Here is a 26,154-nt window from a genome sequence, read left to right as displayed (position 1 = left end):
CGTGCAGCGCGCTCTGGGCCTTCAGCGCTGACTCACGCTCGCAGTAGGTGAGGAAGGCGCAGCCTGCGAGGGAAGCAAGCGGCGAGAGGGTCAGTGGGCGCCCGGGCCGCCGCCGCCGCGCCCGCCCGCCCGCCGCCCTCCGTCTCAGCCCCTCCCTGCGCTGGGTCCTTCTCCCCACCTCGCTCGCTTTCTCTCCCGTGCGCTCCTCTCGAGCCTTCCTGCCTCTCCGTGTGCCTGCCTGCCTGCCTCTCGTCCCTCGCGTGGTTACTGTTCTGTTTCCCTCCCTCGGCAAAATCTCCCCACCCTGCATCTTCCCCTCCACGCCCCCTCTCCCCATAGTCTCTTCCTGTCCCCATTCCCTGGCACCTCGGGGGCCTCTGCCCTCTCCCTTCAGACCTCTCTGCCTCCCTCCCTTCATCCGTTCCTCTGGGCGCTGTTCTGTCTGTTTCAGCTCCAACCCCAGTACCTCCCAAGGGCAGCTTTCACCCCTCGCCCCAGCACCCCAGGCCACACTGGACCATGAAGTCCTGTGGTGGCCTCCCGCAGGCGTGCTGCTGGCTGCTTTATCGAGGATGATGGGGGGACCCCCTTGGCCTTCCAAATACAGGCTCCACCAGCAAGGAGGACCCAGGCCAGGCTGTCCTAATAAAGTGAACGGGGCTGCCCACGTGCCCCTGCCCTCGCCCACTGTGCAGTAATAGCTTCACACCCGTCCCAGCCTTGGGCGTATTCAGTCCACCCATGGGCAAGGCTGGGCCTGAGGCTGCCCCTTGCTCTGCCTCTAATTCCCTGGGTGACCTCTGCAAATCACAGTTCCCAGCCTGCGTTGTTCTCCTCTGTGAACAGAGAGGTTGGCCCATTGGTCTCCAAGGTTCAGCCTCGCTTTCCCCTCGAGGGAGTCTGCCAGTGCCTCACCAGGAAATCCAGATTTTAAGAGCCCTGTTCCTGACTCAAGGGGTGACTTTTTAATGCCGGCCTTTCAGGCACAGTGACAAGGCAAAGAGAATGCTTGCTGATGGGAGAGTCTTTCTGAAAGTTCCCTCAAACTGCCCAGTGCCGGGGGCCTCTTCCTCTGCCCCCAGACCTGGCCGAGTGTGACTTGGGAGGCCTGCCAGGCTCAGAACGACAGGGAAGGTAAAAAAGCCAATTTGGGCCAACAGCAGGCTTGACCTGGGGAAAAGTGGCCTGACACTTTCCAACACCACACATGGCCCCAGAGAAGGCACCCTGTAGGCTGGCCACTTCCCTGTTTCACTGTTTTCTTTTCCTCCCTTGTTTCACTCTCTCATTATCTCCCCCCCCCTTTTTTATTTGCTCTCACAGTCACCTCGCTTGGTATGCCTCTCCCCTCATTTAGACCTCTCCCAATCCCATCCATCTTTCAAGAAACTGATCAAGGCCCACTTCCTCCAGGCAGCCCTCCTTGATTGGTTTAGTCCATCTCAAGCCAACTTCCTTCCTTAACTGTCCACAGCTGACCATTTGGTCATTCTTATGGCCATTTATCATCAACTGTCCCCTGAGTCCCATTGTGAGTCAGATTCCGTGCCAGGCCTGGTGGCCCCCTCTTTTCATGAGGCCTGTAGGCTGGTGGTGCCAATCTGGTGCCAATGCCAGCCCTTGTTATCAGGCTTGCTCTGGCCTCTTATTTTCTGAGATGCAGAGTGCTCCCAATGTCCTCTCCAGTCCTGAACCCTCCACCAACCAGTGAAACCTCTTTCCTCCTCTCCCAATGTAGAAACTAGTCCTGGCTCCCTTCCTTTCCTGGCTTCAGAGAGGATTTTGGAAGGGAATATATGTGTGAGGGGAACAGAGAAATGGAAGGAAGGAAGCAGGGAGAGAAAGCTGGAAGACAGGACTCTCAGGGTCCCCATGGGCTCTCTGCCCTTCCTCCAACTCCTGCCCCAGGCTGGGAGGAGCTCAGTGCCAAGGAGCCCCTCCCACTCCACCTCATCCCTCCCCATCCAGACCCCAGGCCACCCTCCCCCTCAGCCTCCCTGTTTCTCCCTCCTGGTCATGGCAGACGATTATTGATGGAGACACAAAGGGGACTGAAATGAATAGCGGTCAGAGGCCCCCGTGACGTTGTTCCTCGTGCTGCTGCCTGCCTCTCTGGAGTCTCTTTCCTCCTGTCCCTCTCTGGCCTTGTCCTCTGCCTGCACCTGCCTGCAAGGAGGAGGCCGCCACTGTCTAGCTGTGTGCAGGCAAGCCAGCTCAGGACAAGGTCAGGGGCAGGTCTGGAGAGGGAGGAGGAGGGAGGAGAAGGAGGAAGAGAAAGAAGAGAAGGAGGGAAGAGGAGGGAGAGTAGGAGGGAGGAGGAGGGGGAGAAAGTGACCATATTGTTTCCATGGCCTAGGATAACAAGGAAGGAATTCTAGATAAAAAGAAAATAATCTGTTGCTTTTGTCTTGTCCAGTTTCCAGGAATTTCCGCCACAGTTTTTTTTTTTTTTTTGACAGAACTCACCGCTGCATTTTAAGGGACCCCCAGACCCCGGGCAACCTCCCCTGACATTTCTACTCCTTGACCTCACCTCCTTCCATTTTCCCGCTTGCTCACCTCCTGGCCTCTTTCCCATTTCTCAGCCCTGCCAGGCACAGTTCGTCCCAGGACCTTTGCACTGGTTGTGCCCTCTCCCCAGAACGACCCCCGCCCCACCATCTGCATGCCTTGCTCCTTCAGTCTCCTCAGGCTTCTGCTCAACTGTGACCTCCCCAGAGAGGCCTCTCCTGGCCGCCTCACTGAACATGGTAACCCGCCCCCACACATGCTCACTCTCTGATCCCTCGTCGTGGTTACTCTTCTCTTTATTGCCCCATCAGTGACACATTAATAGTGTATATTTGCTCCTTGATTAGCAGTCTCCCCACGCTCAATGGGGTTCTATTCCTGTTTCGTTCTCAGTGCCCAGAACAGGGGCAGGAACTCGGTGCATATTTGTCGAGAGCATTGAATCGCGAACACCTCGGCTACTTTGGAGGGGACCAAGCACGGGGAATGGGGGGGGGGCACAGAAGTGGTGCTCTGAGGCTGCTGGGAGCTGACCAAGGCTCCGAGGACATGGAGGCACACTGGACCTCCCTCGTGGCAGGGGACAGAGGTCGCCTGTGAGAGTTGACAGGTGGCCCGGCCGGGAGGGCTCTTTTCCCCAAGGCTTCCTCAGCCCATTCTCCTGGGGCCTGCAGTGCAGGTCCTGCCACTCCCTGATCCCTCCTCAAGGTGGTGGTGCCTTGACAGGCGCATGCGCAGTTCCAGACAGGAAGCTGTGCCAGGTGGACTCTCACCAACCGGGCCACTCACTGATTCCTCTCTTTGAACCCGTTTCCTGGCCTATAAATGGGGATAGTCACTCCCCTCGTGGCTTGTGGGCAGACGTACTAGCCCATGAGTATTAACAACCTCTGCCGATCTCTGTAATTACAGAGTGAGGTGTAAACACATATTTACTCTCGTGAAGGGGGAGGTCCGAGGCAGCATCCCTTCTGCCCGGAGAGACCAGCCTAACAGAGGCTGCCGGGGCAACCCACCCTGGCCTTCTCTGTCCATCTCTGCAGCCAGTCAGATGTTGCTTCTGACAGTCTACCCGGGAGATGAGTTGTCTCCCTAGGGCTCTTTTAAAAAGGCAGATTTGGAATGACTATCATCAGCAACGACAAGTGCTGGCGAGGATGTGGAGAAAAAGGAACCCTCATGCACTGCTGGTGGGAATGCAGACTGGTGCAGCCACTGTGGAAAACAGTATGGACTTTCCTCAAAAAACTAAAAATGGAACTCCCATTTGACCCAGTGACCCCACTTCTAGGAATATATCCCAAGAAACCAGAAACACCAATCAGAAAGGATATATGCACCCCTATGTTCATAGCAGCACAATTTACAATAGCTAAGATTTGGAAACAGCCTAAGTGCCCATCAGCAGATGAGTGGATTAAAAACCTGTTGTACATCTACACAATGGAATACTACGCTGCTGTAAAAAAGAAGGAACTCTTACCATTTGCAACAGCATGGATGGAACTGGAGAGCATTATGCTAAGCGAAATAAGCCAGTCAGAGAAAGATAAATATCACATGATCTCACTCATTTGTGGAATATAATGAACAACATAAACTGATAAACAAAAATAGATCCAGAGACAGAGAAGCATTGAACAGACTGTCAAACCTGAGGTTAGGCGGGCGGCGGGTAGAGCGGGGAGGTAAGAGATCAACCAAAGGACTTGTATGCATGCATATAAGCATAACCGATGAACTCAGAGAGTAGGGGGGTGAGGGTATGTGCTGGGGGGTGGGAGTGGTCAGGGAGAGGTCAATGGGGGGGAAAGGAGACATATGTAATACTTTAATCAATAAAGAATAAATGAAAAAAATAAAAATAAAAGTAAATTAAAAGGCAGATTCGGATAAGCAGTGACTGACCAGCGACTAACCAGCGACTCGAGGTGCTTGGAGGTGCCATGTCTGCTCCCTTGCTGAAGGCAGAGCCTGGGGGATGCAGCCTGGTGGGGAGGGTGGCTTCATGAGGAGAGTTTGCCATCACTGGGTGTTTCAGAGCACGGCAGGCCTGGGTGAAGGCCGAGGTGGGGGCTCAGGGTGGCGAGGAGAGAGAGGGTGCCCAGGTAGTGCACACAGAACCCCACACAGAAAAACTGGTGTTTTTCTTTGTTTGTTAGTTATTATGTTTGTGTTAATCCTTACCCGAGGATATTTTTCCATTGATTTTTAGAGAGAATGGAAGGGAGAGAGACAGAGAGAGCAACATCAATGTGAGAGAGACACATCGATTGGTTGCCTCCTGCATACACCCTGACCTGGGGCCGGGATGGAGCCTGCAAGTGAGGTACATGCTCTTAACCTACATCAAACCTGGGACCCTTCTGTCTGAGGGCTGATGCTCTATCCACTGAGCAAATCCAGCTAGGAACAGAAAAACGAGTTTTGACTTCCCCTCACAGCAGCTGAGGAGGGGCTTGGAGCTGTGAGGGTGAGGTAGGGGCCACAGCTCAGCAATCATGACATCTGTCAGGCTCACTCCCCTGTGGACACGCTTGAGGTGTCCCCAGAGACACACCTGGTGAGCCCCTTGGGAACTCACAGTCTAGCTGGGAGATGGATTCTCTCTGGGAGCGGCTGCACCTCCACACACAACCGTGGGGAAGAGAAGGCCAGGGCCAGGCTCTGAACCCGGAGCGAGGTCTGAGAAGGAAGCACCCTTTCTGGGGGCGGGGCTAGCGGCATAGAAATCTCTCCCTCCTTCAGGCCCCGCAGTTGCCTTCCGAGGCCTGAACCTGCAAGCATACGGGGGCTCGTGCCCACAGAGGAAAGAGCAAGGGTCCACATGGCTGTTTGGAAGAGCGACAATTGAAAACCACCTGAAGCTCCCTCAGCGCAGGGATAGCCGAGTAATCTGAGAGACGAAACAGCCCTACGTGTGCCAGCACGGAAAGCAGCATTGTCAGAGGAGAAAGCAGACTGTGAAGCCACATACGACATGTGCATACAGTGGAGGCTTCTTCCAGGAGATCTGTGTGCACTCAGCTCTGTGTCTGCCCCACAGCGAGTCCGGAAGGGTCACGCCAAGCTGAGGACAGGGCGTGTGGGGGCTGGGGGGTGTCTCCCATGAGTTTAACTCTTTTTTGTTTTGATGGACACCTTTGGATGTAGAATATATTCATGTATCACTTGCATAATTAAAGATTTAAAAGGTCTTTGCCGAAAGAGGAGGATGGAATAAAAAGCGGGTGGGTGAAAATGGGGGAGCCAGACAGGAGGTAGGACTCATAGTCCATTTTGAACAGACAACGATCACTGGATATCAGCTTCCTGGCAAATTCTTCTTGATCATGGTAGGTCCTGCGATCCCCTTGCCTCACAGCTTCCTTTAGCTCTGGGACTTTAAGCAGCTCTCTCTGCCCAGCAAGCTACAGACAGCATTCATGTTGGTCCCTGGCCTGAAGTTCCAGAAGTTGATGTTGGGGGGATGGAATCCATGATGGCACCCAGAGCCTCCCCATCACTGCCCTTCCCTCCGATTCTGTGTGACACCGCTGGCAGGATCTGAGGGGAGACACCCGGGAAACTACCCGGGAATGTCCGGGTGAGGTGTGACCTGGCCCCGGACTCCCTCCTCTTCGTCCCCCTGTCTGATTCAGAGTCTGCGTGTTTTATCTCAACCCTCCTGAACCAAGGACTTGAACAGAATAGAACAGCCAGGCGGGGCAGGAATGGACTTTGAAAATTGGCGGGGGTGGGATTGAGGGCTGCGGGATGTCAGACTTCGAGAGACAGTGCTGCCATGGGCAGCTGGTCACCGGGGCTCCCTGCTCGAGGCGGACTCCCACGCCCACCCATGTGGCCCACGGGGGCCTGCCTTCCCTCCGCCGCTCTCAGTTCTGTATGCACTGACACTGGCCTGCACTCACTCTCCCTTATGCTGCCATTTAACCTCTTCCCACTCACTGTTCTTATTTACCTGTCCCTTCTTTTTATCAGTTTCATGTCTTGGGTCTCTGACAGACTGTCAATTCCCTGAGAGCAGAGACAGTGCCTTCAGAATGGAGGGCCGATCATCCCGCTCAGGTGTCTGAGAGCAGGGAGACCAAGAGAGCAGTGGGGCTGGGGAAGGAGACCCACCAATTGGGGCGCTGGAGAGAGAGCAGGAAGCCCTGGGTGCAGAGAAGGGAGGGAAGGCGGGGGAGGGTGTGGCCAGGAGCGGGTGACAGTTCTTGTTGCCAGGCTAGGGTGTAGGCGGTGGCAGGCACCCTTCTCCAGCAGGGCAGCCTACGGAGGCTGGGGCAAGGGGCGCTGCTGATTCCTGGGAAGGTGGGCGGGCACCCTCTCCCACGCGGGGAAGAACACAGCGCAGCAGCAGAATTAATTGCGCGGAGACGGCAGTAATTTACAAAGCCCCGTGTGCCGGTATAAAAGGCCCTTGTCATCCTGAAGCGAAGGAAGTACAATTTCCTGCCCAACTCTGAACAGGGCTGAAGCCTGGGGTGTAATCATCGCGGAGGGGAAGGCTCTCCATACGCTCCCTCCTCCCGCCCCAGCCAGGCCTTGGCTTCCTACTAATTGAATTACAGAATTAGCCAGAGGAAGGTGGCTCGAGAATGCAGAGATCTGGACTTTAATAAAACATCAGATCCTCCAGGCCAGTCACTTTTCCGGCCCTACGGAGTGGGAGGAAGCTGGTGTGTGGGAGTCGGGGCCGGAGGGAAGGGAGCAGGAAACCCACCCACCAGCCAGACCCAGGGGTCCCTGTTCAGGGTGATATCCTTAGGGGGTCCAGGAAGGTCCAAATCTCCGTTGACCTGTCCTGATCCTGAAATCGCCCCTCAGAGCATCTTTCCTGAGTGGTTCTCACCCCAGGCTGCACCAGAGTATCACATAAAACACAGAGAAACTGAGGCAGAATCTGGGGAGGGGGCGGCGTGCAGGAGAGAGGTGGGCCAGAGAGAACTCCGCCAGCTTCCCTGGAAAAAGGATTACTCGTGCTTTAAGGCCACGTCTACCCCTCCTCCAGCCTCTGTCCCCCATGGTCTGGGTGGGCAAGGACAGCCTCGCCGTGTCTCGGAGCAGATGTCCCTTCCCCACACGCGTGAGAGACGCAGCTGCAGACTTCTTCACACCGCTCCTCCTCTGGGAATGCCACCCCGGCGCTACCCTGCCTGGGTCTGCCCTGCTTTAGACCCACCTCCTGGGTCCTGCTCAGGGAAGCCCAAGCACTCGTCCCAGCCATTTTGGTCCCACTTTCCGTGGATTCCTGTGGCCATGCCCTTGTCCGCTGCCCGTGGTCTGCCCCCAGGGTGAACCTGGTCTCCACTTCTAACCTGGGAGCTCCTTGAGAATGGGCCTTTGAAACAGGGAGAGAAAGCAACCTGGGGCCTGCCCCTGTTTCTGCCCCTTCCCCAGTGCCCAGACGCTGGGCGATCCTTGCGGCACCTTCCCAGGATCCGTCCTGGCCGTTCCAGTCCCCCTAGTCGTGTCCACGTGGCCCTTACTCGCCCTCTCCTCCCTTCTTCCCAGGAGTGCTCCCTGTGGGCATGCCAACAGTCCCTGCTCTTCTCCCTCTGTGCAGAGGGCAATGATCACCTACCACAGCCCTGCTCTGGGGTCCTCTCCTCCACCTCCATGGGGACCCCACCCTTTCCCTGCTGCCTTCCCCACACCGCCCCCTTTGGAGCCCTCCTGTCCTTCTAGGAGTGACTGAGCCTCCCCTCCTCCAGAAAGCCTCCCCTGACTACCCCAACCCCCAACTCTCTTAAAGCCCTTAGCGATGGCCCCTCTCACCTGGCAGTTAGAGTACACATCTTCGTCCACTCGCTTTTACGTGTGTTTGCCCAAGTGGAAATATTCTACTATAGATGCTGCTAACTCCAGGGACCCCACCCCCCTACCCCCCTATCCCCGCCCCATGACAGACACCATTGAGTGGATGCTAAGTGCACTCTGCCCCTGCCTGGGTGACAGTGAGCTGAATGGCTGAGAAGAGACAACTAGCTGCAGGGCCATCGGGTTTTTGGAGAGCGTCTGGGATATGGGCCCCACGGCTCAGGCCCGGGAGGGGGCAGGTGCCATCCATCTTCCAGGAGGCGGCCTGAGGCCTGGGGATGGTGGGGCTGCCGCAGGAGGGGGAGATGGATGGGACCCTCAGCCAATGGATCAGGGCTGCTGGCCCGCTCACCTCCACAGGGCCCTCCAGTGCTGGAACCCCACCCTTGGCCAGCATCCTGCTTTCGGGCTCAGCACTGCCCTCCTGCGTCCACTCCCTTTGAACCAGAAACTCCAGGAGAGTGTGTCTCAGAGTTAACGGGGTGTAGGAATAAGAAACTGGACCCCTCACCAACTCTAATGTGTCTCCATCATCTCTCAGCCCTCCTGTCTTTTGCAGCCACAAGACAGAGATGGATACGGAACAGGGGTCCAGATCTCCCCAAACCTAGACTGGGATCCCCCAGGGGCAGACCTGCCTTTCTCTTCCTGCTGGGCACAGGCAGGGCCCAGTGAGTTCAGCCTGAGGGGCCTACTGGGCTCTGCACGCCGAGGCTGAAAGGACCAGCAGGCAGGCTTTTGCCAGGTGTCTGCCCCTGCCCGTTGCCCTTGCTTGCACCCTCGGTGCCGGAGAATTCCTTGTCTGCTGTGCACCGCAACCTCTCATGGCACTGTGAGAAAGGACAAAAAGTGGACATGACATATTGACGCTCTCGCCCCTTTCTCAGCAAAGAGCTCCTGGTTTGTGGCCAGAGCATGGGGGCTGCCGCAGGGGAGGTGTCGGCCTTGCTAAGGCCCCGCCCACAGAGCAGTCAAGCCTGTCCTGCTGACAGGTGTGCTGGGTTTTGTTCTGTAGCCGAGGGGCTGCCCCTGCCCCCACCCCTGCTCTGGGCCAGGGCTCCTGCTGGCCCCCAGGACAGCAAGCAGTGCTCCTTCACTCGTGCAGAGGCCTTAACTGGCCCAGGTGCTGTCCTGCCCAGGAGTCACCGAGCTTACACCGCAGAGCAGGCCAGGCCCCTGTCGTCAGCCTCTGACCCCAGGGGTGGGGGGATGGGGAGAGTGGAAGCCTGAGCCCCAGTGGCTGGTTTGGGGCTGAGTCCTGAAGCCCCTCTAGGGGCCCTGGGCCAGAGATGTTCTCCTCCACACCCCATGGCCTGCACTTGGGGTCAGGGACTCGCAGATGACCTCGTTCTCTTCCTACAAGAATCCAGGTGGAGTCAGCCAAGGTCTCTGGGGCCACAGGCACCTGACCTCCCTCGACCCTGGCGCCCTGTCCCATGTCAATCAAAGTCAGGCTTCTCCGCAGAGGGCTCTGTCTGAGCATCAGGTTGAATTTAAAATGCATGTGGCGTTCGTTACTCACAGGAACACCAGGATGAATGCTAGAGCTGAGAAACTGAACTGTGCTCCCTCTTAATTAACCTGGTCGGGGAGTTTAGACCTTCTTGTTTTGAATTTTCTCAAACCAGAGTGCACTTGCTGAGAAGGCTGGCCTGACTCCATGGGAATGGACCCCTGGCTCCCGGAACGCCACAGAGGGAGGGGATCTCGTCTCGGGGCTCCTTTGGCGTAGCCTAGCTGACTGCTAAGCTGTGGGAGATGGGCAACAGGCAGTGTCTGAGAGAGCGAGGCCGCCTCAGCGTCTAGGAGGGAACCCACTCCCGCCCTCTGGCTTGCCCATCTCCGAGCCTGCCTGCAATCGCCTCTCGCTCTTTGCCTGTCTGGTTGGAACGGCAGAGCCTTGCTGGCTGACCCTGGCACGCTGCTGGACCCCAGTCAGACATGCTGAACGCCTCAGTGTATGGGAATGACTCAGGACGGTATCCGAGTCCTCAGTGGCCCCAGCATTTGCTGGGCTGTGAGTAGTTCTTGTGCCCACTGAGGGAGCTCAATAAATGCTTGCTGAGTTGCATGGAATTCCGGTGTTGGATTTTCCATAGTGGTTGGTCTGGCTAAACTGAGGTGGGGGTCATTTCCCCAGTAGGATTCCTCTCCCCATGCAGAGCAAGGTGTGAAGGAATCCCTCCTGGGCCCCCACCCCAGCCAGCAACTGTCTCAGGCACAGCCACAGGGATAGCTCTTTACCCTCAGGAGGGTGGGGATCTGCCTCTCTGGCTCCTTTCTCTCATGAAAGGGGAGGGTGTCACAGCTGCAGGATAGGGAACTGAATGTCTTTCTGTCTGTGTCTCAGTCACACTGAACCACACTCTCCCACAGCTAATTTCCATGTCATCTGCAGGCCTTTGCTCGGGCTCCTCCCCGCCACCAGGATGCCTTCTCTGCTCCTGGGTCCTCTTCTAGATCCTCCCCCCTGGGGTGGCCTCCCTTCCCAGCCTCATCGATTCTCCTTCCAAAAAGTCCTTCCAGTTCAAGGCTTCGAATCATACAAATGAGCACTTGGTTAAACAGAGTTTTCTGTTGTTTTTATAGGTGGGAACCATGTGACCCCAACTAGACTCCAGTCTATGGGGCTGTGCCTCCCTCTAGCATCCCTGACCAAGCCCAGGATGGGGGCCTCACAGGAGAGGCTGAGCTGCTCAGAATCAGGAGGGGAGGGCGTGCACCCCGCTTTGAATGCACATGGGCACCCAGGACCTGCCCGGTGAGGTGAATTAATCTCGCCTCTCTTCTCTGGCTCCTTCCTAACGGGCCCTAATTCACTTAAAGAACAACAACAACAACAAAATAGCAGCACACCAACCAAGAAATTCCAAACTCAGCACCCAAGACAGGTTATTTTGAAAAGACCAATAGCCACGAGCCCCATATTACAGGATCAATGTTTGGAAAATGTGATTTTCTTTTCTAAAGCAGAAAAACAATCTCACACAGTCCTGGCAGGCCACGGTCCACCTCTCATGGAGGGTGTCTTTCCCTCACGATCTTGGCCACTTAGGTCACTCTCCTGGCTGGGCATTGGGCTTCAACCCACATCAATAAGATGGTTCAATCACAGGCATTTAGCAATATCTAACCCCGGGGCTGCAGCAAAGGGGCAGTCAGCAAATGTGACTTGAGATGCTCACCTATGGGAGTTGATCCCTGGAGCTCTCCCAGCCCTCTGGGAGGTATGGAGTATCGTTCACATTGTAGGAGTGGTAGGGGCTCTGGCTTTTTATAGTCAGTTGGTCCCCATCCTGGGAAGGGCCGAGCCACCATTTATAGCTGACCTTGGGAGCGCCCAAGGTGGGTGAGAGGCAGTTGGCTAACGAGGAAGGTGACCTTTGGGGAGTGGGACAGAGCATGGCATTCAGCTTGATTTCTTCTCTTCCTAGAGACTCACCCACGTGCCCTCAGAACCCACCAAGAGAGAAGACTGAGCTAATTAGTTCCTGGACTGGTACACAAGACTCAGACTGTGTGAATGGGATCGGAGGGAGTACTGTTAGCTGTGGATGGAGTGAAAGATGCTTCCTTCATTCATTCAATAACCACTTATTGATAGCCTGCCATTTGCCAGATGATGAAAGACATGCCCGCTGCTTTAAAGAAATGGATGGGTAAACCCTAGGTAAACACGCTGGCAAGGCCAGGTGATGTGCATCCAACAAGCATATCTACCAAGCTGAGGTTTGTGCAGGGCTCATCAGTGGCCAAAATGACAACAGCAAACACTTACTGATGTTGGACATTGTTCTGACTGCTTTACATGCATTGAATCGCTTAATACAATGACTCTATAAAATGGTACTATTATCACACCCATTTTAAAGGTGAGGAAACTGAGGCACTCAAGAGGAAAGACTTGTCCAAGATCTTATGGCCAGAGCTGGGCTGTGAATCGGGGCAGGCTGCCTGCAGGACCCATGACCTTAACCATAGGCTCTGTCACCTGATGGCGGAGAATTCTCAACTCTGCCCAGGGAGAGCAGCCTCACGGGAAGGATGTGCTGGGGAAAGGGCCGCCATGTGCACAGGCAAAAAGAGGTGCAGGGTGAGCTCAGGCCCATTCCCGTCCCCGTCAGAGCGCCTCCAGACACCTTCCTCAACACCTTTCTGTGGCTTTCTCATCTGTTCTCCCTCTCCTCTTCCTTCTTTCCCCTTCATGACTTCCCTGTTTTCCTTCTTTCTTTCCTTTCTCTCTCCCTCCTTTCTTTCCTTTTTTTGTCTCAGCGCCAGAACCCCATATTCTCTCTTAAGTCCCACACTGACTGCTCCAGGACACACCGTATTTTCCACCCCTAAAGGAGGCTCACATCTGACGCCCAGGTTTCTGACCCCAGCCAGCTGGTGCCTCTGAAAAAGCCATTTAACTCTGTGGCCTGACTGCATCTGGGGCCCTGGGAAAGGTCTGCCACCTGGGAGGGGGGCTCTGGCTCTGACTATAGCCGTGGCCTTGTTGTGGGGGCACCCGGATAGTTTAGGTTTACATAACCCTCGGTTTCCTTCCCCAGGAAATGGGGGTAAGGACACTTGCCCGCTGGGGTCAGGGCACCCAGCAGGGTGCCTGACACATAATTAATGGCGGATCACTCTTGCTGTGTTGTCCGGAGCAGCAGTTGTGATATATGCTCAAGGTTCCCTACCGTGTGAAAAATAGCTCTGGCATTTACACTATCTGGTGTTGTCTGCTTCCCTCGCATGGGACCAGCTCATTTACTTGATTATTCCCACCCCCATCCATTACCACAGGGACAGGGGCCCTGTCTGTGCTCCTGCCCGCGCACAGGCCAGCACACTGGGGCTCGGAGCCACTGAGGCTTGCGTTGAGGTCTAGGAGGCAAGAGTGTTTTGTTTCCTTGTGTACCTGATATGCTAATGACAGGAGGAAGCAATGAGCTGAGTGACAAAGAGCTGGCTTCATGCTTCCCCAAAGAGGCACCTCTGTGTCAATTGTTTCTTTTGTGAGAGGAATTGTCAAGACCCGGGATATGGGCTGGGAGGGATGGGGAAAGGAAAACTGGGGGTGTCTCACCCGGAAGGAGTGTAGGCCCCTGGCAGCACTACCAAGGCAGCCTGGGAGGGAGGGAGTGCCTGTGGATTGAGTGCTCTGATCCATGGTACTCCCTGACTTCCCAGAGGACCCTGGGAGCTCCGGATGGCAGGGCCCGCCCCATCTGCTCTGGGCCCTCCTATGCCCTCCTCCTGACACAGGGCCTAGTGCTGGCAGGAAGCACAGGTGAGGGGTGGCTTGGCATTAGAATGCCGACTAAAGACAATCTCTGACAGGTAAACCACAGCTTCCAGCAAGTTGACAGGTCTCTCTGGACCTCGGTTTCCGGTTTCCTTTTCTGTGAAATGGGTTTGATATCCCTGCCTATGACTCTGTGTCCCCAGCCTCCAGCACAGTCCTGGCCCAATGTGGGTCCTAGCACATATTCGTCAGTGAGTGGGTGAGTGGCAGGAGGCAGGGAGCAGGGAGTGAACACTGTTCTTTTACAGAAGAGGAAAGGGATGTATTTGCAGGTCAAGGCGACATGATCATCCCAAAAGCACAAAGCTGGTCTGTGAGAGAACCAGGCTCAGGTCCACGGCCCGGCCTGCTGGGCTGAGGGAGATCAAGTCTCTGAGAGGCTGGGAGCGCAGTGCGCCTGGGGAGGAGAGAGCAAGCAGATGTTGGGTGGTCAGCATGGAGGGCCAGACGAAATGAGGAAGCAGACTGAGCCAACAGATGGAGGTGTCTCCAGCCTCTGCACCAAATTGAGGACAGGGAGAACACAGTCACCTGAGCAGGTGGAGCGAGTCCCTCCAGTGTTCCTGCTCCTGCCTTCAAGGATGGAGGGCAGTGGGCAGGGCTGGGGCAGGGTGAGGGGTAGGGGGGTGGGAGGTAGAGAGAAGCACAGGTCTGAAATGCTCACATGTCCTAGAAGCCTGTATGGTTCTAGCCTCTGTTCTTAATGCCCTTGAGGGGGTTTGGGGTGGGAAAGAGGGGTTGGAGACAGGATTTTGTGGGGAACCCAAGGCCAGGGCTCATGACATGTCCCAGGTAGAGCCAACCTGAGGCCTGCCCTCATCACTCTCAAATGGGTCTGACTCTCACACTTGGCCGTGTCTCAGTCTTTGTGTCCTCAGGTTTTACCCCTTCTCTCGGCTTCCTAGAAATTTCCTTTAGACCTTTGCTTTGTCTTGGCTGAGCTGACTGTACCCCATGGCCAAGAAGGCCAGCTGGGAGAGCTGAGGCCCCGGAGGGGAAAGCTGGGCAGGGGGTGGGTACAAGGGTGGCTGCTGGCCTGCCGCTCTGGCATTTTCACTCCTGGCAGCTGTGGCCCTCATCCCCTGGCTTCACACACCTTGGGAAGTGCAGGGCTGACCTCAGAGTCCCTGTTGTTATGAGGGCCAGGCTACCTGTGAGCACCGGCCCAGGACCTGGGTGAACAGAAGGTGGGAGTGACAGGCATGCAGACAGAAGGAGACCCTGGATACAAGGGTCTCATGGCACAGAAGTGTGAAAAGACATGGGCTGGATGCTGCACCTTGGATCACAGGCCCGGAGAGGGCCGCTGGCCTTCTGGGGACGCTGGCCTCCTTGTCTGTGAGATCCCAACCTGAGCGGAAGATCGGCGCTGGCCAATCCCCGGGAGTGAAAGTGGGAAGGAAGATTCAGAGTTCTGGATTTCAGTCCTGCTTCTGCTTATTCTGCCTTCAACCTGAAGGCCCAGGGAGTGGGGGGCACAGTCGAGTCCCTCTCCCCCTGGCAGGCTCTGAGGCTGCTGCCTCCATGCTTTCACTAAGTGTCCAGGAGTACCTGCTCTTTGCTCAGCCCTGGCCTGGGGAGGGAGGGGAGGAGAAGAGAGGAGACCAGACAATGAACCTCAGCAGCACCCAGCCTGGGATGGAAGGAGGGACAGAATGGGTGATGGGGGCCCTTTAGGAGGCAGCGAGTGTCCCTGGGGCCTTGACAGGGGTCGGGGGGAGAAAGAAGCAGGGGAGGGCATTCTGAGGGTTGAAGTGAGCTTGCTCTGTGGGGACCGGAACACGGATTGGTCATCTACAGTCAGACAGTGTGCTCTTCAGAAATGCACTGCAGGGCTGGCTAGCACGGGGCTACCCCCCTTCTTCTCCCTCTTCCCCTCTCCCTCTCTCCCCATCTCCTTCCCTTTCCTCTCTCACCAAGTGTCTGTTTGGGGCAAGTTGGGGCAGGGAGTGGAGGAGATGCACGGAGTACTGTGGGCAGCAGGCTGCCTCTGCCTCCCACAACCGGTCCCCTGTGAACTCCAGCCACTGTGCGGCTGCTTCCGTCTGCGGGTCTATATATAGCGACTGTGAGGCACACTCTGGAATTGGATTCCATGTAGCCCTCTGGACTCAAGCTAACTTTTGGGGAGTAGTTTTCCTGGGAGCCTGCCAGTCCAGTTCCTCCCTCATGAACACTAATTACTGCACAGACCTTCTCCATGAAGTCGGTGCTCAAGCCATTTCCATCCAGGCGGCTCTCCAAGACGAAATTTTTCTACTGGGAACCGACAGCCACAAATAAACCTACCATCTACTTAGCAACAGAGAACAAGGAGGTTGGGGAGGAGGGAAGGCTCCTGGAGGGCGGGAGGAGGGAGAGGGAGGGGAGAGGAGGAGGAGGGCAGAGCTGGGTTCTTTTCTTTCTCCTTTATTTTGCAGAAAGGGTGTAATCAGTGCTGTGGGGAAAGGTGGCACAGGGTGTCTCATAAGACAGCGCAGTGGCCCGGGAGGAGGGGCCAGGCCACCTACCAGGCTGGTACCAGGGTTGGCCAGGGCCCCCACTATACCGCTGGGCACTGCTGGAGGCTGCAGCGGCCCCTGACCTCTCCAGGTTTCACTCACTCCTTCCCCACCATCACCTTCTTCTCGCCCTGTGGGCCCACGCCCAGCTCACTGGGTCTGGCCTTCCTGAGGATGGCCTCTTCCTGCCTCTCTGCCTGGCGAATTCCCCACCATCAGCCAGGAATTGGGAAACCAACCACCTGTGCCATCAAATGGGCACAATGCCCAAGCTCTGTCACCTGGGTGGGAGGTGCAGGCATCGAGGGAGATAGCAGCAGGAAGGACTGAGTGCTGCTTGAATGTCAGCTGTCTCTCTAGAGGCCCCTGTTCTAGGCATCCTACTTCGGGCTCACTCTGGACTCTCCTGTCCTCAACCCCATCCAGGGTGGATGAGTAAGGCCAGACTCAGGGCCGAGAGAGTGGCTTCCTGGGGCAAAGAGAGGAGGAGCCCTGGGAAGGGCTCTCTCTTAAAAGAGAAATCAAGAATATAGGTTTATGCCCAGGGTCAAGCCCCCTTTCTGCTCTGGTACCTGTGGCCTTATTTGTAGGGAGACAGTATAGGGCGGTGGGTTAGAATGGGGCGGGCACGCTGTTTGGCGTATAGCTGTGTGACTTGGTGCAGGCTTTTTAGTCTCTTTCTCCCTCAGTTTCCTCACCTGCAAAATGGGAGACTAATCGCATTTACCTCACTGGGTTGCTGAGGGTTAGGTGAGAGGGTATATGCCAGGTCGGGAGCAGTGCCTGGTTGCAGGAAGTGCACCCTCGGTCAGTGGCGGCCCTTAGTGAACAGCTAATACTCGTGTCCGTTAGCACGGCGCCTCACTTCCCAAGTACCCCCGGGCTCCGCACACCCTTCCCTTCCATAGCTCTTACCTTTTCTAGTGTCGCTCCCCCACTTACATTCCTGGGTGATCGGCTGTGGTACAATTCTAACCTCCCTCCAGCAGAGCCAAGCTGAAAGGGACACACCCATCAGGAGGGCTCCCCCGAGGGGAGTATGGCAATGGGCACATCTGTCCTGGCTGGAGCTCAGGCACAGTGGGTTTGGGGGGGCCAGGCTCTCCTCCTAAGGAAGCACCCCCAGGGAGTATTCTTGGAAACAAAGAGGGCCCAGTAGCAGGCAGGGGAACAGGGCACTTAGAAGCGTGGACTTTGGCATCAGACACACCTGGGTTACTCTGTGCTCCATCACTTCCTGGCTGTGTGATCTCAGGTGAGCTCCTTAACCTCTCTGAGCCCCACTTTCCAAACCGTAGGATGGAATCAACATAGGCCTGCTGTGACATATGCGATGGTGCCAGGCCCCTCATGGGTCCCTTCTGTGCTACCACTGAGTAAAGGTGTTCTCTGGGTTGCGCAGCCCCCGCCGCCCCCCCCCGCCCCCCCAGCTCCGAGCCGTCCTGGGACAGGAGGGCAGTGGCCTTGGCCCCCTGGCACGTGTCCCCTCCTGGGCTGTGGGGAGGCTGTGCCTTTCACAGCCTCAGCCCACATCTGTGTCTCGCCCTCCCTGCTGTCTCCCACGCCGCCCCCCTGTTCTCTCAGCCTCCTCCGCTCCTTCTCAGGCAGGCGGCTGAGCAGAAAAACAAATCAAACTCGCCTGCATGTCTCGGAGCCCGCGATGCTCCCGCGAAGTGATCCCTTGCTTCCCATTACCCACCCCAATAACTCTTGTATATGGAGTGTGAAATAATTAGCAGTGGCAAAAATAATTTAGGAAACAAGAAGAAACTAATTGTATAAGCTTGTTTGGGGAAAATGCATTGGACCAAAAACACCCACTGTGGCGGGTGTGAACAGACTGACCAGCTCCCTGGAGGTCAAGGCCTTTGCACGACCCTCTCCCAGGACCGCCTCCCTCCACCCAGTCCTCCAAGAGGGGCCGACATAGTGTTGTGACCAGGACAAGCCTCCCTCACGGGCCCGGGGATGACTTTCCAAAATGCATGTACACCCCTAACTCAGGCCATACCATGGAGGCAGGTGGGGAGGGAGGCTGGGACACCTGGAACAGCCTCACGTGGTCGCATGGGCCCGGTGACCCCCTGAGGCTGAATTGGGGCCCTCCAGGTGGCAGGCCTGAAATGTTTCCTTCCATTCCCCCTGCCTTCGCCACAATAGCCGCCCCCTGCATGTCACCGTGCAGCCAGTGGCGCATCCACAAGGATGCAGCGCTTCGATGGGAGATGGGGAATATCCGGTGCCTCCCATTTTACGGCCCTTCTAACTTTGAGAAGTTTGCTTCCTCCTTGGTCACTTTTCCGGTTCCCAGGCTCCCTCCCGCTGTCCTCACTTTCCGGAGGTGGAGGTCAGGCACCTGGTTTCCCGGGGACAGGTGGACAGGAGTGAGGAAACTGCCACCTTCCTGGACAATGTCAAGGGAACGGAATGAGGGACCAGAGAGGGGAACTAACCTGCCAGCAATCACAGTCACCGGGAAGGTGGCTCGGGGCTGGGCACCCGCTGCCGTTTCTTGCTTTCTTTATCAGGCTGGACAGCCGGCCTGGCTGCTCAAAGCCTCCAGGGGGTCCCACCGAGCACAGAGGCCTCCTCTGTTCCCTGGGCCCAGGCCCAAGGTCAAGGTCCCCTGACTCCTCTGAAGGAGAGCTGGGCCCAGGGGCAGAGGAGGCCTCCATGGCCTGCACCCCTTCCCCTCAGATGAGGTGCATTTGCATGTGCTTTCAACAGAACTGATTTGTAAGGTGATTCTTAAGGACAGAAATCTCCTCTCTGCCCCTGGAAGCTCCTGCCTGCTATCTCCTCACTCATCTTCTCTTGTCTGAGCCATTACAATGCCTCCTAATTTGTCCCTCCCGTGTCCCTGTCTCTGGCCAGCACAGCGATCGTCCTAAGGATAGGTTGTGATCTGTCACTTCCTTGCTTGGAAACATTCTGTGACTCTCTATTTCCTCTAAAACCACAACTTACGTCTCAGCTGTGCCTCCTTTGTGACATTGGTCTTCATCACCCCCTTCTTTAAATCTTGGCTCCTTGGTGAGGAGGCACCTCATTGAGAGAAGACCTGGATTCATCCCTTCACTGTTCTCACCTGGAATCACAGTGGCTCCCAGGTGGTCCTTAAGCCACAGTGGCTGAGTGTCCATCTCCCAAACACACCACTATCTGCTAAACATCGCTGCCTGGAGGGCTCCTCGTGCCTTACGTTCAGCCTGGGCCCAGGGGCTCCTATTATTAGGCCTGCCCGATCTCCTGGGTTTAACACAGGCCTCCTGTGATTGGCACCATCATGCCAGACACACGACAGTTCCACATCACTTCTCCATCCTCATCCACCCCACAGTCATCCCCAGAGCAGACTCTTCCTCTCTATCCTGCTCTGGTCTAGGTCCAGACTTTGTCATCGCGCACCGAGTTTGTCCCCTGCAGCTCCTAAGAGCGGCCTCCTCCTCCCCAGTGTTCCCAGGCAGGCTGTTCCCAGTGGAAGGCAGTGTTCCTTCTACTTCTTTTCCCTGATGTGGCTGAAATCTGGTGCTGAACTGCCCTGGCAGATGAGAGAGGGTGGGCCTGATTGGGGCACCGCAAAGCCCAGCCTATGACATCAGAAGCTGCTGAGCCGAAGGAGGTTCTGGTTGGTAAGCACAGGCTGCCTGCACCATCGTCTGCAACCAGCACCTGGGAGGAGCCAGGGGAAAACATTTGGAGTCAGGAGGGCAACTCCCGTGAGGCAGGGCCCCTCTGGGCCCATTTGCTGTGCTAATTGCTTGACAGAAGTACGGGGCAGGTGTCCAGGACTTGGGCTGTGGTCTTATCACACACTCAGCAGCTGAGGTCTTTGGTGGGGTGGGGGTCAGTGGAGTGCTATGGAGATGAGCATGGCCTGGCAGCCCCTCCACACCTCCTACTGGGCTGATGGATGGCACTATGTATCATGGGTAGGGCAGGCCTGCTCTCCAGGCTGACAAATGCCACAGGTGCAGCCGCAGGGGACACAAGCCAGCTGCTCTCATCACATCTGCATGTGCTGTTCAAGGTCATGCTGCGAGCTCAAGTGGTCTGGTGGGCTGGGGGCTTAGAGCCCCATCCCTGCCATGATGGGTCCTCTTAGCTAACCACCTCTTCCTGGCTGGGGGAGCCTGGGTGGGTTGGAGGTGGGGAGGGCCCTTTCCCTCTGAGCCAAGCTGTGGTAACTGTGCACATGCCCACACCGACCCTGAGATTAGAGTCTGTGCTTGGGGAGAGAACAGCCACCTTGGTGTCTGTAGCTCACCTGCCCCGAGGGTCACTTCTGCTGCCTCTACTTCTCCTTGTTCTCCTGAGACTTCTGCCTACAGCTCTCCTGCCCTGATGTGGTCTCTCTACCCAAAGCCCCATCTGGACTTCTCTGAGATAACACAAGTGTCCCTCCCACTGGTGGGGCTTAAGGGTTCAGCCATCAAAATGGACTTCAGATTGTCTTTCTTCAACTCACTCATACAAAATGAATTGAATGAAAGAATGTTATCAATCTTACATCCTTCCCTCCAATTGAAAAAAAAATTAGCTGAACCCTCTATGTTCATGTTGACCAATGTCATCCCAATCAATTTAATAAACATAAAGAAAAAAGAAAAAAATTAGCACCGGCACCTGCAGCTGTATCATAGAATCTAGAGGATACTGATTTCACATGGAACTAAATACACAGATACCTTGAGTTCTACAAAGAAAACCATGAAGCTGGGACCTCCAGGCACTGGGTGTCCTGGCCATAGAGAGCCACGTGTGTTGTGGTGAAAAAAATCCAGGAAGTGGCATCTGAGTTCCTGTCACTTCTCAGTTGATTGACCCAAGACCGGATCTATCTGAACCTCAGCTTTGTCATCTGTAAAATGTGGATAGAACTTTTCAGACAGGGCAGCTCCTAAGATTAGTGAGGGCATGGTACATAGAAGACACTCAATACACATTGAGTTCATCTGAATCAAGATAAAGACCTTGAGACACCCAAGTCAGCTCAGAAATTTACGAAGAATAAAAAGGCATCCGTCATATGATCCAGCAACTCCAACCGGCAATATACACCAAAGAACTGAAGATAGGTATTTAAATAAACACTTAGATACACATATTCACAGCAACACTATTCACAATGGCCCCAAAGTGGAAAAAAACCGCATTTACATCAGCTGATGAATGGATAAACAAAATGTGATATATCCATACAATAGAATATTATTCAGCCATAAAAAGAAAGGACATTCTGATTCATGCTACAATGTGAATAAATATCGAAACCATTATGCTCAGTGAAAGAAGCCAGGCACAAAAGGCCAACTATTGCAGGAGTCCATTTTTATGAAACATCCCGAATACATAATCCACAGAGATGGAAAGGAGATTAGTGGTTGCCAGGGACTGGGAGGAGGTGGGAATGGGGACTGACTGTTTAATGCTTACGAGGTTTCCTTTGGGGTGATGAAAATGTCTTGAAATCTGAGAAGGGTGATGGTTATACAACACAGTGATTGCACTAAATACCACTGAATTGTGCACTTTTAAATGGTTAATGGGTAATTAAAAAAAGAAGAGAAAAGAAAGCATCAGGGGGAGGTTAACACACTAAAGCACACAAGCATTGCCCTCCCCCATCCCCCAGAGCAGAATATTCCTGCCTGGGAGTCTCAGATCACAGTCCTCAGCACACGCCACGCATGTCCTTGCTCCGACCTGCTGGCCAAACCACTGAGGCTGGCATGGACCCCCTGTCCCAGGATACATCTGGGCACTTGGGGTGCCTCAGCTCTGAGGCTCTCCTACTCCCCCAGGCAAATCCAGCAAGCCTCCTTCAGCCACAGAGCAAGCTCTGGACAAAGAGGTACCCCCATTTCTTTAGGGGCATCCCTCATGCGCTGCCTGCTCTCTGCCCTGTGAGGAGGGTCGGATGCCCAGGATGAACTGGGTGCTGAGGGTGGCTCTGTCCTTAGAGAATGAGACCCGACTTGCCTTTGTTCCTGGCCCAGCCTGCCTGCTTGCCCTGTGGTCTGAGGGGAAGGTGTCACATTGCCACAATCCCTCCCTGGGATCACACAACGTGACCTCCCCTTCCTGGCTGCATGTCTCTTTGGGCCTCTATGGCTCCTCCCTCATTCCTTAGGTGCTCCCACCTGGCCCTCCGGCATGTGACCGCTCTATTCACATCACTGAAGCAGCCAGGAAGGCGTGTCAGCAGTCAGGGGACCCAGAGTATGGGGGCGGGGGACACCTCCTGGAGATGGCTCTGCCTTCCAGGACAACTTGGCTGCTGTCCCCTCACTTGGAGCAAACAGTGTATTGAGGCCTTGGCCCAGGGGCACCACTACCACCCATCAGCCCGCCTCCTGGTCATGGAGGTTCCCTCCAGCGTCCCCAGGCGGTGCTCTGTGATACTTGTACAATGAGTGAGTGACAAGTAAATAAAGGGCAATGGCCTCTCTCAGAGGGTGTTCACAACCTCTCCCTTCCCGAACCCCCACGTATCCAAGCTGGAGCCACAGCCTCACTCACCCTTCTTCCCACCGGCAGGCATGGCTGCCCTCTGCAGGCCAGGCGCTGTGCTGGGCCTGGTTCCACAGTGTACCGCCCAGCAGAGGGGAGCGGAGCGAGAGTCTGGACTCCTGGGCACATGGAGCTCCCTGAGTGAGGCATGTCCCCGCTTCCAGGGGCCCTGCCCAGGGCTCTAGCCCATCTCTCTCAACCACAAAGGCCCTGCGCAAGCTATGCTCTCCACCGGCAGACCTCAGGTCCAGACCCTTCACCCCACACCTTGCTATCCCTTCTCCAACTCAGCCTGTGACACACTTGACCTTACTACCGATTTGACACATCTCATACCCCTTCCACTGCCTCTGACAACCCATGTCTCCCCAAACTGTGAACCCTCAGAGGGCAGGAGACAGGCCAGTCACCTCCACGCTCATGATTATCCCCAGTTGGTGAGAAAGGAGAGGCCTAGGAGGGCTGGTTCAGGAGGTACGCGGCTGGATTACTCCTTCCCTCCTGACACTCAGCCTTTTTCTTTTCTTTCTTTTTTTTCACTCAGCGGGAACACAACTTCAGCATCCCACCCACTTTATAAATACTTTGACAAATGGTCGCCGTCCCGCCATGCTTACCTCAAGCAGGGGCATCTGTCATTTTGGAAGGCTGCTGTTTGCGGCCCTCGACCTTTAATGCAGAGTCAGCACCTGGGGGCGGGGGCGGGGAGAGGGCAGCCAGGCCAGCTGCAGTTCATCAGGCCCAGAATTAAAAAAAAAAAAAAATGGAAAGAAAAGAAAGACAGAAAAAAAACCCTACACAACTATGGAGTTGGCAACTATGGTCTCCTTGGCAACGCAGCAGCAGCCAGGCCCTGCCATCCTCCCCTGGGCTGGGCAGGGGGCGGCCAGGGGGAGAGCGAGCCCCTCTCCGGGGCATTCCAGCTGCTTTCACTTGCTCCTCAGCCACCAGTACTGAATCCTATTGGTCTCCCAGCTGCAGGTCATAATTCCCAGACCAGTGCCCCGGGCAGGCAGAGCCAGACGTCTGGGTGGGCAGTGTGGATGGGGCAGTGTGGAGAGGACCCACAGTCCAAGGCCACTTCCCACGGATCCATGACACCCGGTGGGAAAGCCCCCTGGGGAGCTCAGTGTAAGGAGGCTACTGTCTCCTCTTCCTCCTCCTTCTCTCTGCCTCTCTTTGTGGGACCCACCCTTCTCCCTGGGGCTCTGCGGGGGTGCTGGCCTCTGGGGCCCCTGGGTGTGCACTGTGGGAGCAGGCAGCTGAGGGGCAGGGGGCTCTCAGGGATGTGCAGCTCTCAGAGGCTGGGGGAGGTATGGCAGGATCTCACTGGCTCAGGGACCTTGGAAAAGTGCAAGGAGTGAGCCAGTTCCGCAGGCACGGAGAAAATGGCTACCTTCCCACACCCAGCAGCTGCCTGGGCTGCTGTGTGTGGTCCTGCAGGGGAGGCTGGGAGTGGGACAGAGGCCCTCCCTTCCAGGCCCCAGTGGGGTCCCTTCATTCTCCAAGGACAAGCTCTGGTCTCCCCTCCTCCAAGAAGCCTTCCCTGGCTGCACCAACTCGAACAGCTGCCTGCCAGGCCCACTCATTCAGTGCCCGTCTGTCATCTGGAAAGTGTGGTGGCCCCCGGACGGGCTGGAGCAGCCAGAGAGTGGGAGCAAGCTCCTCCTCATGGGCTCCTGCCTGGTCCTGTAGGTGTTCAGCAAATGCGTGCCCCTGGGCGGGCAGCAGGCCAGAGCTTTACTTCCCAAAGAGATTCACTGAGCAGGGGTCCGGGCCCTTCTCGCACTCACTCCTTAACCTGCATCAACCTTGCTCTTCAGTTTTTCTTTTTTTAATTGAGGTATAATTGACACATAACATATGAGTTTTGTGTCAGATGTGCAAAATAACGATTCGATACTTGTCTATATTGGGAAATGATCGCCACAATACATCTAGTTAACATCTGCTTCCCTCTCCAGCTTCATCTCCTCGGCTGTGCTAAGCAGCTCTCCTTACTGTGCCCGAGACGTTCCTCTCACGCCCTTCCCCATGTTGTGCTCATGCTGATCCCAGCCCCTGGACCGACCCCCCAGTCCTGCTTATCTTTATCCAACCTGTGCTTTCAGGCCAAGTTCAAATGGCCCCCTCCACAGAGCCTCCCTAAAGCGTTCATAAACCTTTCCACCCTTGTCTTGCTACAGCAGTTACAGCCCTAACCACCTCTGTGTGTCCTCTGATTGGTTCAAGAGGACCTAAGTTTCTCCCTTTCACATGGGTGGTGTGTGTGTGTGTGTGTGTGTGTGTGTGTGTGTGTATGAATACAAGCCTTGGGATAGGTAGAGAATGGGCACTTCTGTGATTATGGCTCTGCTGAGCCCAGCAAACATGAAAGATGCTCAGGGCAAGTCCCCGGAATGATAGTAACATCAGTCTCTAGTCTACAGACCCCCTGGTTCCTCTTTCTGCATTCTCCCCACCCTGGCCCATCCACACCACCAGAGCCCTATACTCACGGGCCCTGGTGCTCAAGGAAATCTGCTTTTTGCTCCTCTTCTTCCCATCTGATGAGTCCTTGACTGAGCACTGAAAACGTGGTCGCCTTGCCACTCCCACCTGAGAAGGGGCATTACAACAGGAACCAAGGCTTCCTGTGTTTTCTGGCCTAGGCTCTCCTCTGGTTTGGAGGGTTCTCCACAGCACGTACTAAACCAGCAAACATTTATTGACCACCTACTGTATGCATAGCGCTGTGCTGGATGCTAAAGAGAAGGGAAGGGGGATTTCTTCCTTGGACATGGCATTGACCTCAGGGAGCTCAGAGTTCACTTGAAGAGCAAGGCCCATGACGCCTTGGGAAGACAAATCCTGTGAAGCATCCAGGCAGGGAAATGCCTCCACCACTCATCTGAAACCCATGGCTGAGCTCCTGGTCCCCACCCCAAGGAGCCCCCTGTGGCAAGCAAACAGCTGAAGGGAAGCAGAGGGAATTAGAATTTTAAAAACCTTCCGGTGGTAATAAAATCTGGGGTGTAAAATGGGTTAGGAAATTTATTTTTTCAATATATGATTTTTTCCCCCCTCTCCGCTATAATCTGCATATCTATTCTGCTTCAGGTTGGGGCTCTTTTAAAATGGTTTTATTAAAAAAATCATTTACTGTGGGCTTTTCAGTTCAACTTTAACTGGACCGGGTGGAAATTAAAAAAAGGATATTTTAAAAATAAATTATATAAATTACAGCCCTAATTATAAAGGAACTTTTAAAAATGTATCCAAGCATTAAAAAAAAAATTTTTTTTTAAATGCACCATTTCCCTGTTCCATTGCAGGAGCATAATTTAGGTACTTTGAACAAACCCTCATCTTTTGGAAGAAGCGGGCTCTCCAGGCCCATTTGCCTGTGTCTCTTTCTGCGTGCTATTATTATTTGATAACTTTGGGCTTAAATCTGCGTGAGAGCCAATTATCTCTCTTTGTCATCGAGCAGGCTTGCTGTTTGCAGTGGTTTTTATAGTCCAGTAAAAGCCTCAC

At 55.2% G+C, this 26,154-nt stretch overlaps 1 protein-coding gene across 1 annotated transcript in view; it reads right to left on the bottom strand.

Moving 5' to 3' along the window:
- CELF4 (CUGBP Elav-like family member 4) overlaps positions 1 to 26,154 on the bottom strand; it is a 271,691-nt gene that overhangs the window by 195,683 nt on the left and 49,854 nt on the right. Inside the window, exon 2 of the mRNA XM_023750872.1 lies at positions 2 to 63. Within this exon, the coding sequence (XP_023606640.1) occupies positions 2 to 63 (62 nt within the window). The remainder of the gene's footprint in view (position 1; positions 64 to 26,154) is intronic.

The sequence above is a fragment of the Myotis lucifugus genome, unplaced genomic scaffold, assembly GCF_000147115.1.
Source record: "Myotis lucifugus unplaced genomic scaffold, Myoluc2.0 scaffold_16, whole genome shotgun sequence".
Lineage (NCBI taxonomy): Eukaryota > Metazoa > Chordata > Mammalia > Chiroptera > Vespertilionidae > Myotis > Myotis lucifugus.
This window is presented reverse-complemented; position numbering and strand designations above follow the sequence as displayed.